Source organism: Odocoileus virginianus, chromosome 31 (assembly GCF_023699985.2).
Source record: "Odocoileus virginianus isolate 20LAN1187 ecotype Illinois chromosome 31, Ovbor_1.2, whole genome shotgun sequence".
NCBI classification, from domain to species: domain Eukaryota; kingdom Metazoa; phylum Chordata; class Mammalia; order Artiodactyla; family Cervidae; genus Odocoileus; species Odocoileus virginianus.
Window position 1 is genome coordinate 2,589,210 of NC_069704.1, and position 19,634 is coordinate 2,608,843.

The following is a 19,634-nucleotide window of genomic DNA, read 5'->3' on the forward strand; positions in this document are numbered from 1 at the left end:
AAAAAAGGAGGGGAAGGGATAAGAAAAAGCTACAGGCAGGCGAAGGCCATGGGCCCGAGTTAGTGTGGCCTATTACACCCCGAGTGTTACTGGCTGACCTACCAGGGAAGCCCTCGTTAACTACAGCTCCCACTTTTTCCTACCACTCCTCCTGCGACCTTACAACTGCTCTTGGAGCAAACCACAGTTGAAGCTGGGGCGGGGCAGTGGCTCATTCTGGGGAACCAGTGGCATGGAGTGAGAGGCGGATGGCCCTGAGACTCGGGCTCTGGCCCAGGCCGCAGTGAAGAGCCCTGGGGACCCCGAGGCCGCTGGCTCTCCCCGGGCTGGAGACTGCCTGCTTCTGCGTGGTTTAGGTGAGTGTTTACAAACTCACAACACACATCTTTTGTCTGCCTTCAGAATTTTGGAGCAAGAAATTAAAATTCTCACAAATTCCTAAATCATAACTTACTCTTAAAATACGTCAAACATTCTTCATACTTTTTCTGTTATTACAGAAATCTGAAAAAAATCTGTTTAATAAATAGGATTATTAAACTTAGTAGTATTTACAAAGAACTGCAGTCTCCAGGGAATATTTAAGCCCTGGAAAACACCAGAGAATGTTACTGGATAGTATTCAAATAATGTTAACATTCAAATAGTCTAACAAGGTTAAGAGTACAGACGAATGTCAGAATTGCCAAATTAAGAATTTATTTTACTTCCAAAACTTATTTCTTAGAATACCACTCACAGGATTTGTATAAAGCATACTACATGTATACATTTATCTTATTTGCAGGAATAACTCGGGGTCTGCAGCGGACAGGGCTAGACAATCCCAGGCAAAAGTAGGTGGAAACCCCTTCTCTTCTGCACTCCTGTCCGGGTTGGGTGACTGTGGCTCAACTCTGTGCAAGCAACCGTTTCCTGCTCTAGTTTTTTTTTTTTTGACGGAGATGGCTTCCTTCAAACCTTTATGCCTTTAAGCTTCAGTATGCATGGATACTTTTTTAACACTTCTTCTCATTTCCTCAACAGACTCTCCCAGGGTTCTGGAGTCAAAAACCATGTTTCCTGAGAAGTACTGGGAAGGCATTCCCAGGTGGAAACCCTCATGTCGAGCCCCAGCTCCCACAGCCTCATCGAGGAGGGCAGTGTGGTAGAGTTGGGCAAACTCCTAAAAATCATTAAGTACCCCTCAATCTGTTCCCTCATCTATGGAATGAAGATATTATCACTAACCTCCAGATCTGTGGGGAGAGGTAAACCACACAATATACCAAGCTACCACCCTGTTAAGGTGGACATTTTAGGAGTGAACAGCTCTTCCTTAGAGATGGCTATAGCAGGTTCTTTGGCCTACAAAGAGAGATATCCAGCCTCTTTAAAAGAGACCATAAGAGCATCAGATTTAGAGTCAGAGACTTGGTTCCAAAGCCTAGTTTTGCCGCTTATTTTAAGCATCTCTATTCTCCAGTCTCAGGTTTCAGCTGGAAGATGCGGGTACCCTGGGCTACAAGGGTAAGTGTCCAGGCCTAGGACAGAGCCTGCAGAGAGCTGATGTCCTTTCCCATAGTCGGCTGTGACACTGAGGCAAAGGCAGGCCGCCGGGGAACAGCTTTCAAAGCACACTCAGCACAGAAAATGAACCAGGGACAGCCAGGGACAGGAAACAACCTCTTAATCCCACTTTAAAGAAGTTCACGGAAAAAAATAATTGGATTTTGCCAACCTGGTAAATGAGAAACTAACTGTGGGAAGTAGAGAAAGCTTTAGTTATTTGAATCCTTGAAACATCAATTTGGGAAATATATGCCAAACCGTGTGCAGGAGGCCAAGCAGCTCTAAGCGTGCCCCTCCCCTCGAGCAGCGCACAGTCTAGAGAGCGGAGGTGGGCCCTGATGCGCAGAGACAGCAGGACGGCAGGGCAGGGGAGAGCCCTCCGCCTGGACGCCAGGCCTGCAGCGGGGCAGTCAGACTTCTCGGGCACTCGTGCAGAGCGTGCTCAGGCGGAGGCGGTGGCCGGAAAAGGTAACAGCCTGGCACACCAGAGCCACCCACGGGTCCAGGCAGGAGAGGACAGGTGGAAGGTGGCGGTGGAAAAGCGAGCTGGGGCAAGGCTCCAAAGGGCCCTGAGCGGGGTCACCCTGTGGCAAAGCCGTGAGGCGGCCTAGGTCAGGCTCTCCCCTCACCCCCTGGGGCTCCTCCACCAGCCCCACGGAGCAGGGCTAGGAGAGCAGCAGACGGAAGGAGCAGCCTTGGCTCTCCCCTCGTAACAGAAGCAGCCCCTTTTCTGGACCTCAGGGCAGTTCAGTTCCCTTCAGTCATCTATAAAACTGGCTTTAGAGATTCCACCAGGTCCTTGCTTGGCCTGACTGGCCCAGCATTCTCTTCCAGCCTCAGGGGTCTTGGACCTTACAAAATCTGTAAGACTGGCTTACAAACTTGTAACAACAAAAACTTAGCTCAATACATAAAAATTAATAACAAAAGCATGGCTGCGCTGGCTGCAGCATGAGGCTCCCCCAGCGAACCCCTGGGGTTCTGTGGAGCCAGGCTGGAAAACACTGACCCGGCAGCTCCCCTGGGTGCTTCCCACTTTAGGACGCTCGTTTCAGTGCTCACGTGAGAAGGTCAGTATGGTGGGCTCAGAACCCGTCTCTGCTGAGCAAGGCACCACAGCTTTCTGACCTTTGGGCGAGGAAAGAGTCAAGACCAGCTCTCAATCCTTGAGGCTGTGTCTGAGCCCTCCCCACACTCAGGAAGCCCATTCCCAGGCCCACTTCCTCAGGACTCGGGAATAACAAACACTACCTTCAGCTAGAGGAAATAATCCTGCTTGTCCCTGACATTCCACCATTAGCGATTCATCCTTTTGGATAGAGTACTTCCAGCTCACCTAGAAGGTGACTTTCACCCCCACACACTTCTGGGTGACAGGTCATCAGGTTATTCCTCATCAGAAGCAGGACAGTGATAACATACGTGGCACTCAGTTTAGGCTCAATGAACTTACAGAAGACCAGCCTCACCCTCACTGCGACCTTGCCACTCCTGGCCACCTTTATGCATGAGGCACTCAGAGACGAGTTCCACTGGGTCCTTGCTTGGCCTGACTGGCCCAGAATCTTCTTCCAGCCTCAGGGGTCTTAGACCTTCACCCTTCACAAGTTACTTGGGTCCTCTGTGCTGATAAAAGCATGGAATCCAGAGACGCGAGGAGGCAGACAGAAGCCGCCCTTCGGCCAGAGAACATGATGATGGCTAGAGGCGGCCAGCAGGAGGCACAGAAGGCCCCACTCACTGCTCCGTGGCCTCCTCCAGCCACCGGAAATAGTGCGCATCTCCTTGGTCCATGGCAAGGCTGAAGAGCTCTGGGATTTCAAAAGGATGCACCGACCTTTGGGAAGAAAGCAGAGTCCCGTGAGTGGCATGTAAGCCTAGGCCATAAAACCCAACTGGCCGGCCTCCTTGAGGCCCTCTGCATTCGGCCTGCAGCCCACCTGTCCGGCCCCATGGCCCACCACTCCTAAGCCTATGACCCATCTGTCACCAAGTATAAATTAGGCCAGATGGCATCAGAGTCTCACAGACATGGGTTCAAATTCTAAGTCTGCCACTTACTAGCCATGTAAGCATGGACATACCTCTTCATTTCGCTGAAGCCCCCTCAAAAGAGGGGGGTGAAAATAGTACTGGATTGCTGAGGATTAAATGAGGCAAGGTATATAAGGCACTTGGCTGCTACAGTGACTGGCACTGTATGCATTCGGTAAACGTTAGCTGCTGTCTTTTTTACTGTCCTTCCCTTATCACTGTGCCTTCCCCAAGCAACCCCTTCCCTGTGCCTGTGTATCGTCTTCACCCAGAAAATCCTCCCCACTCCTGCTGATAAATCGAAAGCCTCTCTACTCCTCAAGGCTTATTTCAACCAGTGGCCTTTCCCCAGGGGCCTTCTTTGGCCATTCAGACACACAGCCGTCTCTCCCTTCTCCCTGTCTCTCTCACCCAGCCCTGAGCACACGAGCTCTCTGCACTTTGCAAAGTGAAAAAGCAGAAGACACTGGGCCTCAGTCCCACCTGTCTGCCAGGGCAACAATCCTCTGCTCTCCTGACTTTAGGCACAGAAAACTTCTCATGAGAGAGGCTGCTTACTAAATCACAACATGTGCACGCACAGTTGCTTGAACAGTAGGAGTAGGCTGTGTAATTTTATCCAGTGCCTGAGAAGAATGAATTTTCCTAATTTATTTCATGTATACCTAGACCAGTGGTTCTCCAAGTGGAGTCCTCTGACCCCTGGGGAACTTTCAAGCCTCTTTCAGGAGGTCCAAGAGGCCAAAACTATTTTTAGAACAATACTCATTTGTTATTTATCTTTTCACCATGTTGACGTTTGCACTCATGGTGCAAAAGCAATGATGGGTAAAACTGGTCACACCTTAGCATCATCAGGACGGCAGCACCACACTAGGCTGGCCGCCACTGTGTTCTTCACCACTGCGTACGCACAGGTGTTGTTTTCTAAGTCAAATTCACCTAAGAACATTTCTGATAATGTGGCAAAAATTACTATTTTTATTAAAGTCTGACCCTTGAGTGTGTCTTTTTAATATTCTGCGTGACAAAATGCAAAGTATACATGAAGTACTTCTGCTATCATACCTAAGTTCAGTCTTGTCTTAAATTTGTCTGAGTCACAAGCTAAACTAGACCTTTTTTCCACAGTATACCACTTTTACTTTCAAGCTTGAGTAACCATCATTTGTCTGTCAATTTCACAAATTAAGGTGACTCAGGTTTGAGTATTAGGTACACATTGTCTCAAATATGAACAAATATTTGGCCCATCACTCAAATGACAATTTACATCATTTATTGCCAATCAAAAAATTCATTAAAAAAATTTTTGTGTTTTGGGGTAGAGGAGGGAAGGATTGGGAGTCTGGGATTAGCAGAGGTAAGCTATTACACCCAGGACGGGTAAATAGCAAGGTCCTACTCTCCACCACAGGGAGGTCCATTCAGTATCTGGTGATAAACCATCATGGAAAAGAACATGAAAAAGAATATGTATATGCATAACTGAGTTAGTCTGCCGTATAGCAGAAACCACACATTGTGTAACATCGTAGTCATAAAACACTGTAAATAAGAAAAAAATTCATGTTTTAAGCAAAGTCAGAAGTTTGGAAAAATTGAATACATCACCATGAACGTGAAAGTGTCTCAGTACTTAACAGATGCTTTTGAGGAGATCCAGCTCTCTTATTAAGCCAGATTTTGCAAAAGTGTAGAAAGATGCCATTCTTCTCACTTTTTTGATTTTTGGAAAATATGGTTACTTCCCATGAGAAGGCATTACCAGCATAATGCTTTACTGCGCACCCTTCAGGGCAGATACTGCGTTTTTCACAGACTGGCGGCTTGTGGCGACCCGGCACTGAACACGTCTGCTGACACCACCGTCGCTCTCTGTGTTCCTGCATCATGTTTCGCTAATTGTTGCAGAATTCCAAACTTTTCCATGATTATTATATTTCTTATGGTCATCTGACATTGGTGATCTTTGATATTACTATAACTATTTTTTGTTTTGTATTTTTAAATTAAGGTACGTACTTTGTTTTTTTTTTAGACATAATGCTACTGTAGCACACTTATACTGCAAGGCAGGGTAAACAGGTCACTTTCACATGTACTGGGGAATCAAGAAGTGACATCACTCGCTTCACTGTGGTGGTCTGGAACCAAACCTGCAATATCTCCAAGGTATGCCTGTATTTACTTCCATTCATATGTTATTATTCTATTACTGTTATTTTCAATGAACTAAAAATATATATCTTAAAAATTTCTCAGCTTTAATTTCTAATACAGTAACCTTTGATAGAACCCACATAAGTGAAGCTCTTTTGGGTCCTAAGTAATTTTTAAAAGTGTAAAGGGATCCTGAGACCAAAATTTTGAGAACCACTGGTTTGAAACTAATAACTCGTTTTACAGGAACTTCCTGGTGGTCCAGTGGCTGAGACTCTGCACTTCTAATGCAGGGGGCCTGGTTTCGATCCTGGTCAGGGAACTAGACCTCACAGGCCTCAACTGAAGATTCCGCATGCTGCAATGAAGACCTGGTGAAGTGAGTGAAAGCTGCTCAGTCGTGTCTGACTCTTTGCGACCCCATGGACTATACAGTCCATGGAATTCTCCAGGCCAGAATACTGGAGTGGGGAGCCTTTCCCTTCTGCAGGGGATCTTCCCAACCCAGGGATTGAACCTAAGTCTCCTACATAGAGGGCGGATTCTTTACCAGCTGAGCCACCAGGAAAGCCCAAGAATACTGCAGTGGGTAGCCTATCCCTTCTCCAGGGGATCTTCCCGACCCAGGAGTTGAACTGGGGTCTCCTGCATTGCAGGCAGATTCTTTACTAACTGAGGTATCAGGGAAGCCCTAATATCAGGGAAGACCATACCAGGGAAGATGTGGTGCAGACAAATAAATAAACATTTTAAAAAATGAACTAATTAAAAAAAACCACCACTAACTCATTTTACAGATAGAGAGTCTATGGGACAGGGTCATAGCCAAGGTCACATGGGAGGCTGGTGACTAGGCTCAAGGTCACCTACTTTTCAAGCTCACTCACTCAGTTACCAACAGGTCCCTGGCTGGGAGGAAATGGTGCTATTACCTGATGTAGCTGGAAAGCATATGGATCTTGGAAGTCTTTGTCTTTATTAACTGTAAAAGAAAAAAAAAAAAATCAATGGTTTAGGATCTCAGCTCCAGCTACACAGCCCTCCATTCCTCTGGCTTTTTAGGAAACAGCACTCCTCCAGGTCTCCAGGCCCAGCCACTAACTTACAAATGGACACAGGGCATCCTGTGTGGGGCAAGAACCTCAGTCAATTGATCTTTGCTAATATTTAATTGGAACTTTGCTCTCACTCTTTCCCGATTAAGGCCCCATCCCCCCAGCCTCACTCACCAACAGGACCTCAGTGGCTTCTTCTATTTCTCCATTCCAATAGTATCTGGAGAAAAGAACAACAAAAAAAGAAATATCATGCTTACAAGATGTGCTGCGCTTAGTCACTCAGTCGTGTGACTCAGTTGTGACTCTCTGCGACCCCATGGACTGTAGCCAGCCATGCTCCTCTGTCCATGGGATTCTCCAGGCAAGAATATTGCAGTGGGTTGCCATGCCCTCCTCCAGGGGATCTTCCCAACCCAGGAACTGAACCAGGGTCTCCTGCATTGCAAGCGGATTCTTTACCAGCTGAGTTACCAGAGAAGTCCACTTACAAGATGAGCTCGGTGAAATAAACCTGCCCAATCTGCTGACTTATTAAGGTGGAAACTTCAAAATCTTCCCAAGCTCATATGAAAAAGCCTGGAGTTGGCCAAGGCCCTACAGGTCACCTAAACATTCTAATGCATGCTTCCAGCACCTGACTTAACTTTCCTGCAAGTAAGAGGCTCACTGTCTCTTGAAGAAGTCCATCTGCCTTAACGGTTTTCACATGAGATGGTTTTTCTTATGGTGTGCCAACATTTGCCACCCAACTGTTCTCCCCGACTTCCGTGATAGCCCTGCGGAAACTCCTATGTTTCCCCTCCAAAGTGGGCATCTCCAGTTCATTCAGTGCTCACCCCATACTCCTGGCACCTCCCCATCCTCTGGGCTGGTGCTACCTGTATCACTGACTCTCAAAGCTGAGTGCCCACCAAGTGATAGATGGGAAAGCACAGGACTCAGTCAGGGAAAAAGCGAGCCTTGTAAAATACAGAAGCAGGTCTGAAAATTCAAAACAGAGTCAGTGACATGTTCAGAAAAAGAGTAAGAGAACAGCGTCATGGGAGGGAGAGAAATTCAGCCTGAGAATATCTGTGCTGACCCAGGGCAAGTCTAAGATGGCTCCGGCCCCTGGCCTCACCCCGCAGAACTGTGGTGAAAGGATGAGCTACAAGGAAGGACGAACATGAGGAGAATGGCAGGCTGAAATTCCACTCTAGCTTCCAAGCACTAGCTCCCAGACTAGCTATGCGAACCACTTAATATGACCTCTTAAAAATTCAGAGACTCAAGCCCTATCCTCAGGGAGACTAAACAGATCCAAGATGGAGCGCAGGCATCTAAAGTACGGCCAGACTTGGCAGCCAGAGCGACAGGTGATGGGAGCAGCACGGGCGCATCACCGCTGGGCAGGGGAAGCGTGCATGCTTCAGCACTTCCCTGCTCTCACCTTTAGAACAGGCATCGCTCCCTCTCTCGTCAAGGCAGGAAGGAGGTGAGAAACAGGCTGACCAGAGAGTTAAAGCACAGACAAATCCGGCCCGGGTAGCACTGGGATGCCGAGACTGTTTCTTACCATTTTATTTATTTTTAACTGAAGGATAATCGCTTCACAGTACTGTGCTGATTTCTGCCACACACCGGTGTGAATGAGCCACGGGCGCTTTATGTCCCCTCCCTCCCGCCTCCCACCCATGTTGAAATATTTTGATGAAGGAAATGGTGTAGGCCTGGCTTAAGTAAAAGAGCTGATAAAATGAAAGGCAGACAATACACAGAAACAGCCTGTTACACATGCCAAACTCAGTTTTTCAGAGAATCCAAAAGCAATAGGAATTATAATCTCTGATATCCTTAGCTGGCTTACTCAGACTGGCTTACCAGTCTGACTTCTTTGCTAACAGCAAGCTAACTGACTGACTGATTTAAGCAAAGAATGAGGAAACAAGAGTCGCTGTTCCTAAACTGTAGGTTTTTTTTCTGCCTTCTCTAAACATAGCCTGTTTTTGCTTTTGCTGAATGGCATAAACCCACTGGTTGATTTCCTCTGAATACAGATCAACAGTGAAGTATTGGTTAAGTAAATGCCTTTGAATTGTTCTTTCAGTTTCCCATTAGCTCAGTGCCCGAATTTCCACCAGGCAGGACCTGACGGAGCACGCTCACACCCCTCCACTGGCCATAGCAGAACTCACAGTGAGGAGGCCTTCGGCAGGATGTTCACAGAGGCAGCCAGCTTCTTATCCAGGATAGCCCTAAAGCAGAGAGAGCACGCCGGTTACTGGGGCAAGTGTCCAGCATCTGAAGGGATGGGACAGGATACAGGAGTTCTGGGAATTTCCCAGGAAACCTTAGTCTAAATAGATAACCATTTAGAGTGCCCCTCCCAAGTCAAACCAATATGTTCCATAACTCCCATGCATAGACCCTCTGCAAACAGAACTGTTTATAAGTCGTTCCCTGAGTGGGAAAAGTAGGGAAGCAGCTATGCAAAGGCTTCAAGGAAAGGCCAGTCAGCTTGGGGAATGGGAATCTGTCAGCACCGGCAGCAGAACAAAAAGACCCGGACTCCAGTCTGGCCCTGCAGCAGGATGGCTGTGTGACCTTACGCGAGCTCCTTCTTTCATTCCAGAAATCAGTATTTGAGCACCTAACCAAGACAGGCATGACCGCCTCACTCAACTCGACTCTCCTGCTGTACCAGAGGACGGCTTCAGTCGATGGGTTCCAACCCTTTTCACAACCAAATACTCCTTTGAGGATGTCAGCTTCTTTTCCTCTTCTCTCTCGGGTAGGTACTAGGCTTTCACATGATATCTACAGGTCGGAAGTGTCTGATGACCACATGGAGCTGATACAACTCGAAGGAAAAGCAAGAAAGGAGAAAAAAGGCATCCTGTCCAGTGATTGGCAAACAGGGGCTCCTTACACTTCTAACTTTTGTGACGCTTCCTGCCACAGTCCCAAGTGCACCATCACCGCCTTTGCAGACCTCTAAGCACTGGGTTTTTTTCTGATGGACCACAGACTGGAATTCTCGCTCTGACAGTCTGATCCTGTGCGGGGCCTGGTGAACACAGTGAAATGTGCCTGCCTGAACCAGTACAAAGTGTCACAGAAATAGAAGCACCACCACGTCGTCGATACAGGGAAGTGTTCCCAAGGATCAAACCTTAAGCCCTGGGAATCAGGCAGGCCCGAACAAACCTGTCTCAGGTCTGCCATCAGCCACGGAGGCCTGTCTCAGTTCTCTAAGGAGTGTGGCCCCTGCCAAATACAACGCGTCTGAGCCCTGCTTACTGATCCCACCTTTCCTTGACCGCTGCCAAGAGAACTGACCTACTTTCTCTTCTCCCAGGTTCCCGGCTGAACAGTGTTCTATTTAAGGTTCCACATTAATGTGGTATTATCACCACCCTGATGCCCTTGGAAAGTTCCAGGTGGTAAATAAATCCCTGACTCTAAGGAGAGGCACACGGCCCAAACCTGTTTAAGCAACTTCTACAAGTCTTGCTCACTCAATCAAGTCATCTGCTGAGAAATTACATTTCACTGGTTCTGAAAGTGACATGCAAACACAGGGAGTGAGTTAAACCTTTAGGAAAAAAATAACCCATTGCTTCACGGGCCTCCAGTCTCTGGCAGTGTGAACTCCTCAGTGACTAATCACTGCAACTTGAACTTGGGAAAAAGACTGTAAAGTTCTGGAGGACTGTGTTATTCAAAATGCCCCTGTGGCGAAAAAGAGAGAAAACAAATGTACCAGCTGATGGATAAAACACACACCGAAGCCCAGCGGTGAGTCACCGTGGGGAGCTCAGGCCCCGCGCTCGTCTGAGTGAAGCGGAAGACAGACCTCCGCGGGCCTCCAGAGACTGCGGGGTCACAGGCGAGGGGCTCACGGACCAGACACATGGTCTGGCTCTCACAGCATTTAAAAAGTCTTGACTTTGTTACCAGTATTTGCAATCAGGGTACTTTACATTTAAAAATACATGTTACCTAGCTTTTCACCAAAAAACGAGTCTTAGAACATCTTGGACCTGTAGTCCTCCAAGGTCACATCAGCCAGAGCTGACCAGGGGCTACGACCTCGAGGCATGACAGGGGCTTCTCGGGTCAGTCGGTTCCCACTCTCCTTCCTCCCGACACCTGGGACGCATAAGGGTTGCTAACCACTGCCATTCTTCATCGTGACACCCCAGCCCACTTCGCTCAGGTTGAAGTGGCCTGCCTGTTGCTATCTGTGCCTGTGACCCTGGTCTAATCCCCTTTCCTTATGTCAGAGGCCAGGGCCCAGAGAAAGAAGACTTGAGTGTTTTCAGCAAAGAGGACACTAGAATCCAGGTCTACCAGTTCCACATTCAGGTTTTCACCCTAGCCTCAACAAGAGATTTTTTCCAGTTTAGAGGGTGTCTGTCAATGATGAGCTCTAGGAACATCACCAGGAGCCAGAATGGAGCTGAACCAGAGCTGAGAGGCAGCTCTAAGGCAGAGAAGAGCGGGCCCCAGACTAGAGCCGAGAGGCCTGGTCCCAGCACCAGCCCCGGAGGCGGCGCTGCCGTACCTGCCAGCCAATATCTGTGGGGCCCTCCCTACCACGTACCCACTTACTCTGTCCTGTAAACCCTGGAAACGAAATCTATTTGCCTCTCTTCTATTCCAAATGAATCATTAGTGAACAGAACAGCTGAAGGGAGACTCCACTTGAGACTTCCAGTTCAGCTGGTGGGCTGCACACACACTGCAACCTCCCTTTCACACCGCACGCCAGAGACAACAGGAAACGCTTCTTACCTAGCCACGCCGGAGCACGGGAAGAACACTGTACGCACTAGCCACCAGAAGGAAGCCCTGAAGAATAAAGCAGCCCCGAGACATGCACGGGAGCATGTCAGGGGACTTCCTTGCTTAAGGGCCTTTGAATCTTTTAAAAACTGGTAGTGATCTGGTTTACTTGGCCTCCAGCAACTTGGAGAATTTTGAAGATTATAAAATTATATTGTTTCATTAACATAGTCAAAGTTTGAATCATACAGGTTGACCCTTCTGAAAATACTTCTTGAAGCGATAAATTCTTCCTAGGAACTGATCTGGACTGCAGAATGTCCACCTGCCTGCCCCGCATGCAGTGGAAACAGTGCTGCCTAAAGGCAGCTCCTGCAGCTGCTTCTGCACGTCCCCATCAGCATCGCTAGGAAGATGAGAGAGGACAGCATCTGAAGAAAGTCAAACACCGTGAGAAACTAAAATTCACCAATGAAGAAGAATTTACTTGAGAAAGACAAATCAATAGGACAATCAAAACCAAGATTTTAAAATAAGTACAATTATGAATATTTGAAAATTGCTAAAAGTAGATCTTAAGAGTTCTTACCACACACACAAAAGTAACTGAGATAATGGATGTTTTAACTAACCTTACTTTCATAATCATTTTGCAATATATACATATATAAAATCATCATGTTGTATATCTTAAACTTACACAATGTTATGACAATTATATCTCAATAAAGCTGCAAAAAATTAAACATAAAAAGTATAATTACTATCTGCAGAAAGATAAGATTATTGCATTTACAAAACAAGAGCACTTGGTTACTAAAAACAATTCGAAACCTTGAAAAGGAAACTATAGAATTCAGTCTAAATAAAACTGTAAAGTCAGTCACAGAAAACGAATTCAACATCCAGGAAAAGGACACAGAAAGAATAGAGAGAGTATATTTAAAAAGTTAACAACTGAACATTAAGATACGCTCCTAAAAACTAGCAGAGAGAAAATGTGTTACCTACAAAGGAATGAGATCCATTGCTACTTTTCATCAGCAACCCTGGATGCAAGATGGCAGAGACATCTCCAAGCTGAAACCAATCCATTCCCCTCAACTGGCCTTTCCACTATTTAGAATCCAGGCCTTAGAGCTCTTTTCCTCACAGTACCCAACACCTCACAGGTGTCACCTGAAGTTGCTCCTGACAGGACCCAGAGTGGCTGATCCAGGGGTCCAGTGAGTTTGGCACAGGCCCTGGGTATACCAGAAGCACAGAAGGGATTTCAATTCCTAGCTGCTAAAAGCTGAGGTCATATTTCTGGAGTAATCATATGCTCATTCAGACAAAAGCTGTTCTCCAAAAGCAATGTTAATAAGGAAAAAAATAGACATTCTGTTTAGGGGCAGGAAAGACGTAATCAAATCCAAAGTTAACCTGTGACCATCAATTTGGCAGCTGTGTGCCCCCAAAGACCAGATTCAACACATAAAACACTATAACCAGCACCAAACTTCAAGAATGCGGAACTGCAGAGCAAGAAGAGGAGCTAGAAGCCAAGTTTATTAGCCCTCAGCCCCACTAACCCTCTTCAGAGCTGCCGTTATAAAGGAGGGGCATCTTCCCTAGCAGCTCAGTGGTCAGGACCCGACTCTTTCACCGCCGTGGTTCTGGGCTCAACCACCATTCTGGGAACCAAGACACCACAAGCTGCTCGGTGCAGCCAAAAAACAAAAAAGGAGTGAGGGGGTGGGAATCAGATACAACATTTATTGTGCATCCGTTACATTTGAGTCAGCGGAGTAAGGACTGAACAGATACCATATCATTTAATCCTCTCAACAACAATAATTCAAAAAACTAAGGTTGAGAGAAGGGGAGCAGCTTGCCCGAGGTCACCGTCAGCAAGAGACCGAGCCGAGATTTCAACTCTGGTCGTGGGCTCTCCCCCCCCCACCACTGCTTTCAGGAACTCGCCAAACACCTGGAGTTGGTCTCCTCCTCCTCCTGTCACAGTCCACATCTCTGGGACTGAGCAAAGACTATCTCCAGAAATAAAGAGAGCTGGGTCAGGAATTAGAACTGTTAAATGCTCAACCTGTAGGCTTCCATCTGAGCAAGGCGCCTAGCTCTCTGGGTCTCAGGTCTCTTTATCTGCCCCCTGGCACCACTCAACATTTTCAGGCCCAGAAACAGGATCCATCCAAGTGTCATTCACGCGTGCCTCTCAAATCGCCCCCATTAGACAGCTGTGCAGTCCCTCACTGGACAGATGGGGTTGTCAAAAGCAAAAGAGTGAGTCCCGAAGTGGCCCCTCTGGAGCCTCCTGGTGGCTCCCGAGCCCCTGGGGCAGTACTTCAGCCCCTTCCCCATACCTGGCAATATCTCTGGCAATCTGCTCGTTGGGACAGTTGACAAAAACAATGGAGTACGTGCCGGACACATAGCTGCCGGTGACAAGCGAAAGGAGCTGCAGGCTGAGGGTCCTGAGCACGGGGTATGTCAGGAGAGAGGCTGTCAGGATCTACACAGAGGGAAAGGAAAGCGCAGATCAGCAGAGGCGTGACCAGCTCACCACCTGCAAGCTCAAGCAGACTGGAACCAACGCTGGGCAACATGCTTTTATCCCTGTTTCCCACCCACAAAGTGATTCCTAGGATCAGTATTGAGCTTCAGTGCTTAATGTTGTCATGCCTAGATTATTTTCCTCTGCATTTTGCAAATGGTTAAAAAAAAAAAGGCTTAAAAATCAAGACATTTGCTCAAAATCACACAGCTTTGGTAATGCCCTGGTGATCCAGTGGTCAGGATTCAGCGCATTCACTTCCAGGGCCCAGGTTCAATCCCTGGTTGGGGAACTAAGACCCCCGTGAGACCAAAAAGCCTGGTGGCATGGCCACAAAAAAAAAAAAAAAAAAAAAAAATCACACAGCTTTTAATTGGTGAAGCCAAGAACAGGAGTGGAGCCTGGATAACTTGAAATCCATTCCCATTGCAAAAACCTGCTACCAGAGGTGCAGGCCAGGCGCTGTGGGGAGGCCAGTGGAAAAGGAAGTCTAATGCTAAAGCAATGGGACCTGCGCTACTATGGCAGACAACCGGCGGTGGGGGAGGTCCAACAGAAAGGCTCCACCTGTTGGGGGCAGGAAAGGCTTTGAAGAGAAGGTATCATCCAAGTTGGAACTGAAATAATAGGACTGAAAAAGAAGGTTAATATGTGCAAACTCAAGAGGTATCTGGGAACAGATGAATTATCTAGACTGCATGGGTCTTTGTCAGTGTGCATGAAATTGGGAGGAAAATGAGTCTGGCTAGAACTATAAAGGGTCAGGCTAAGGAATGTGGGGTTTGAACTCAGGTGAAAGGGTGCTTTTGGAGGTTTATTAAGTAGAAGAGTAATAACATGATCAGGCTGAGCAGAGTAGTGGAAAGGAGGATGGGGAGTGATCAGAGATAGGCTATTCAAAGGCCATTACAATGTTGCAGGAAAAAGACATTAAGATCCTGAGGTAAGAAAATGACACTGATAACAGGAGAGGAAAAGACAGTCAAGATACAATTTTTTTCTTGCTATTTTAATGATAAGACATCTAAAATAAGAAGAAATAAAAAGAACTGGAGGACATCTTCCAGGGTACTTTGCTTGGGGGATACAGAAGAGTCATTAATAGAGATGGAGGCAACTTGCAAGGAACCCCACTGTGACTCAGGCAAGACAGAACAAGAACACGTTTCTCCTGCCTGCCAGTCCGGGGCTCATGTCTCGTCAAACAAACCTCTGTCCTCCCACTCCTACGTTATCGCCTGGCCCTGCCTGGCTCCTACATCTTGGCAGGGCCTGAGTAGCGTTTTTGTGTCTTTAGCTTCAGTCTGGGGTGGGCCTCTCATTCCCTCCCACGACCTCCCCCAAAACCTCCAGTCCAACATACTAGCCCTCTGAACTAAACCAGTGACCACACAATAACAGCCAGGGTTTTCAAGGAAGTTGTTAGTGACAACTCAATTAGATTATATAGGATATAAAACAAAGGCACTAAACAGCAGGATTTAAAACCTAGTGTTGGTACAGCTCTGCAGTCTTCCTCTCTCTTCTATAAATGTTACCTAGAAATTGGAGATTACAATGTTTGTGCTGCCTACCTCAGAGTTGCCATGGGTTCAAACAAGAGAGGAAAAAATTTTTGACCACTAATCCAATAAGGAAAGGAACCACACTTTGCTCATCACTGTGTCCCCAGGAGAGTTCATGGCACACAGCAGGTTCTCAAGAAATAACCTGCAGACTGGTGAATTTGTACACCAGCAAGATGCTGAGATGGAGACTAAACAGTCTTGTGAAGTAAGTAGGGCTTCTGGGTCATCCACAGAGCTTTTGGCAGAGAATCGGACATACTAGAACACTCTAAGGGGTCAGATACACGACTCTAAGGTGTCTTTCAGCACGGACTCTAAACAAAAGGAGCAACAGTCTGTCCCCTAACCAAAGAAGCCATTCCTAGAAGAGATCTAGGGCATTTCAGCCAATATTATATTTATTACTGTAAGTTTATAATATTTTCATATTTATATCTTTACGTCTTTTCATCAGTGGAACACAGAGCTCACAGGATTAAATATAAACTCACCTAAAATGTACGGAAACTCTTGTGCACTCAGAGGTAGTCTGGGCACTTGGGTATTACCTAAGACAGTCCTTCCTTTAACAGATAAGGTAACTGAGGCAGTCCTGTGACTGAACCAAGACTTAAATCCAAACTCCTGCCTCCCATTCTGGGCTCTCTGAACTGTAAGGAGCATCAGTAGGAGGTGACACAGTGGGGTTATTTCAGCTTCACTTAATCCAATGGCTCTCAGCTTGAGGCAATTTTGCCCCTGCCCCAGGGGACATCTGGCCACATCTAGGGACAATTTTGATGTCATGACTGGGGAGGAAATGACATTGGTGGAGGCCAGGATTGCTGTTAAACATCCTTCTACTGTACCATTGATCACAATGAAATACAGTAGTTTACATACATCTTCCTCATTGGATGTGAGCTGATTCATTTCTGTATCCTCAGCACTTTACAAGCCCTGATAAGAGGTATGGACTTGAGAAGTGTTTGTGAACCATATCAACAAAGAATCAGAAGATATGAAAGGTCAGTTTGGAATCAAAGGTGGACTATAGTACATTAGAAAGTGATATTACACGCAAAATACACATATCAACATATCTCCTAATAGAAACATTATATTTATTACTGTAAGTTTATAACATTTTCATATTTATATCTTTACATCTTTTCTAATTTTATATTGTTTTAAAATATTTTATGTACCCTTTCAATTACTTCATTCTGCCTTTTTCCTTTTTTGGTACTGGAGTATCTGCCTAACCTTTAAGAGGTTATGGTTTTGTTTAGTTTTCTTTAATTTCATGGCCACACTCCAAGGCATTTGGGACCTTAGTTCCCCAACCAGCGATCAAACTCAACTCCCCCGCACTGGAATGTGGAGTCCTAACCACCGGACTGTTGGGGACGTCCTTAAGAGTTTATGGTTGACTTTACAATCTGTGTTAAGGCAGAAGGGGCCTCAGAAACCACCTAGTGTTTCTAAATTTATAACATACCTAGTTTTAAGGAATTTGTAAATACTCCTGAAATTAACATTGTGCTTATCTACACACTTTCCTTGGGTGCAAATTCAGAATTTTCACACACACACACCCCAAGAAAATCTATAGTCCCCAAAATGTTAAGCATCACTGATGTGTGCCAGTTAATTAAGGGCCAGAGAGGGGAAGAAATTGCCAGAAAGGTGAGCAGCAGAGCTGGGATAGACCCCTGGGCTTTGTCAGTCCTTTCCACCACCCCAAGAGCAGCTGCCCCCAAGAGCAGCTAGCACCAGCACCACGAACAGGTACCCTGCAGCCACATCTGAAGATACTTCAGAGATGAGACAACCAAGCCCCCAGAACAATGAGATGGTAACCGCACTGGGAAGAGGACAAGAAACTAGCATGGGGCCCTTAGGTGAGAATGCACCAGCAGACACCTTCACCACCCCACCCTCCTGGGCCGTGAAACAGCCCGGTCACCACTCCTCAATGGCAGGGCAGAAAGGGGTGCTGGTAAGCTTCAGAATCACACCACAGTCTCCAGGACACTGGGTGGTACCTCCAGGGATTTCACCATCCACCTCCTACCTGCCTGCCCCCAGCTCAAAATCCCAGGAGTATACAACACAAATGCCCCTTCTTCCCTCAATCCCCAGGCTGGAGGTTTAGAGGCGAGAGGATTCATAGCACTGTACTGTGGAACACTCACCAAGAGGCATATCAGGAAAGAGGGCCGTGCGTAGCCTGGCAGAGGGCACCGTGAGCCCAGTCTGTCCATGGCGTCGCTGGTGACTAAGCCAGCACAGGCTATGGGAACTGCAGCCTGAGGGAAAGACGCTGGCGGACGGGTGGGCTCGAAGGGCCTGAGCCCCCTCTCCTCTAACCACCTGCTGCCTGCCTCACTGCCCGGCCAGGTCCCAGCCAGGCTGGCCGGAAGGAGAGGGTGGAGGGGGCGGGGAAAGAGGAACTCATTTTTCACGGGGCAGCTCTCTAAAAACATATAACCCAAACACCCTGTGCAAACCAACCCCTGCAAAAATAAAAACACTAATTTTCCCTCCCCATTTTCACACATACCAAAAACCATGAAATCCCCTGAGGTGTACAGATTAAAGCTTCTTCGATATATAAAACCTTCAGAAACCACAGCCCACAAACACAAATACACAAAACTCTTCCACTGAGGCCCATCCCATCAAAAAAATAAAAACAAACCCAAGTAAATGAGGCCCACACATGGCTGACTTCGTGTCCACCCACAGACTCTCCCTTCTAATCCTCCCCCGTTTAAAACACTCCTGCTGCTGCCTGCTCTCCCTGTAAACTCACCCATCTTTCAAGGCCAGCTGGCCTGTGCAGCCTTTACCAAGGTTAATCCCAAGGTCCCATTTCCCCAAGGCACTCTGTCCACACTTCTGAGGCAGCATTTAACATCAGTGGCTAAAACAAACTCAAAAACGGCAAGCTAATGACTGACTGTTGCCCTTTGGGGATGCAGAGTCCATGGCTGTCAGCGTTTCCAATTTTTTAATCCAGCTTCTTAATGTGAAATTTTTTAATTTTTACATGATCACACTGCTGGTAAGACCCTAAGTAAATTTTAAGCCAAGGAAAACTACTCTTTATCTTGACTGTAGTAGTGATTACACAAACATTAAAAAATTCAACAGACTGCACACTTAAATTGGTAAGTTGTATTCTATGTAAATAGTAGCTCTAGCAAAGCGGGTGGGGGAAGGCTGAAAACCAATTAGGAATTGTTTTAACCTGGGCAGACAAAACACACCTGATCCCCAAGCTGGTGGGCAAGCTGCCAGCTCACAGCTTCTGTGTCTGACTGCCTGTTCACCTGCCTGCCTTACTCCTTGGGACTGTTGTTCTTAAAAGGCCTGATAACTTTCTAGCAAAGCCCTAGTCCTATCATTTATGATGGCTGTGTAGACTCAGGCAAATTACTTAACCTCTCTGAGCTTTGGGGGCTTTTTTCTTTTTGGTAAAGAAAGAGCTAATACCTCTTTCATAGGTCCAAAGTGAAGATTAACAGAAGATTAATGTAAGAGTGTTTTATAAAATGTGAGACCATGTCAGCATTTCAAGAGCAGTCTCATGCCACTACCAAACAAAGTTAACTCAGAAAATCTCCAGTTGTGACTGAAGAACTTAGCATGTATGAAAAAAAACAGGGTTAGAAAAAATGAGGCTGAGTGGTCCTTAAAAAACCCTTTATAGTCAAAGTCCACTAAAATAAATCAAGACTGTGATCTTTTCAATCCGTTATATTAATAAGAAAGGTCACTGTTAATGACCATTTTACCTTAGATCCTGAGATGATGTCCCAGAATTTAGCACAGCTTCCTGCACAGATTATGTTCAATAAATATTTGTTGAATGACTAAATGATACGGATGTGTGACCGGTGATAATAAGGATGGTCATGATGAAGGTGACGTTGGGGCAAAGGATGGCAAGGG

At 46.6% G+C, this 19,634-nt stretch overlaps 1 protein-coding gene across 2 annotated transcripts; it reads right to left on the minus strand.

The window, feature by feature from the left end:
• Window positions 1-676: 676 nt before the first annotated feature.
• On the minus strand, window positions 677-18,461 carry LOC110137333 (protein CutA homolog). 2 transcript variants are annotated; one of them, XM_020893608.2, is made up of 6 exons: window positions 17,873-18,461; window positions 13,937-14,085; window positions 8,981-9,040; window positions 6,978-7,023; window positions 6,681-6,730; window positions 677-3,388 (listed from the first exon to the last, which is right to left on the minus strand). In XM_020893608.2, exons 1-6 carry the CDS (start codon window positions 18,248-18,250, stop codon window positions 3,289-3,291), a joined length of 783 nt encoding a protein of 260 aa, XP_020749267.2. In that variant the 5' UTR covers window positions 18,251-18,461; the 3' UTR covers window positions 677-3,288. The 2 variants fall into 2 exon arrangements, with proteins under 2 accessions (XP_020749267.2, XP_070315291.1); XM_070459190.1 differs by lacking the exons at window positions 13,937-14,085; window positions 17,873-18,461 and adding an exon at window positions 12,585-13,925.
• Between the last annotated feature and the right edge of the window lie 1,173 nt (window positions 18,462-19,634).

Excerpts from the sequence above, each read along its gene's own strand:
- LOC110137333 (XM_020893608.2), bottom strand. The coding sequence starts at position 18,250 with ATGGTTTTTGGTATGTGTGAAAATGGGGAGGGAAAATTAGTGTTTTTA. Across the intron at positions 14,086-17,872 it reads CTTTCCTGATATGCCTCTTG|ATCCTGACAGCCTCTCTCCT; the intron begins GTGAGTGTTCCA and ends CCCTCTGTGTAG. Across the intron at positions 9,041-13,936 it reads ATTGCCAGAGATATTGCCAG|GGCTATCCTGGATAAGAAGC; the intron begins GTATGGGGAAGG and ends TCTCTGCTTTAG.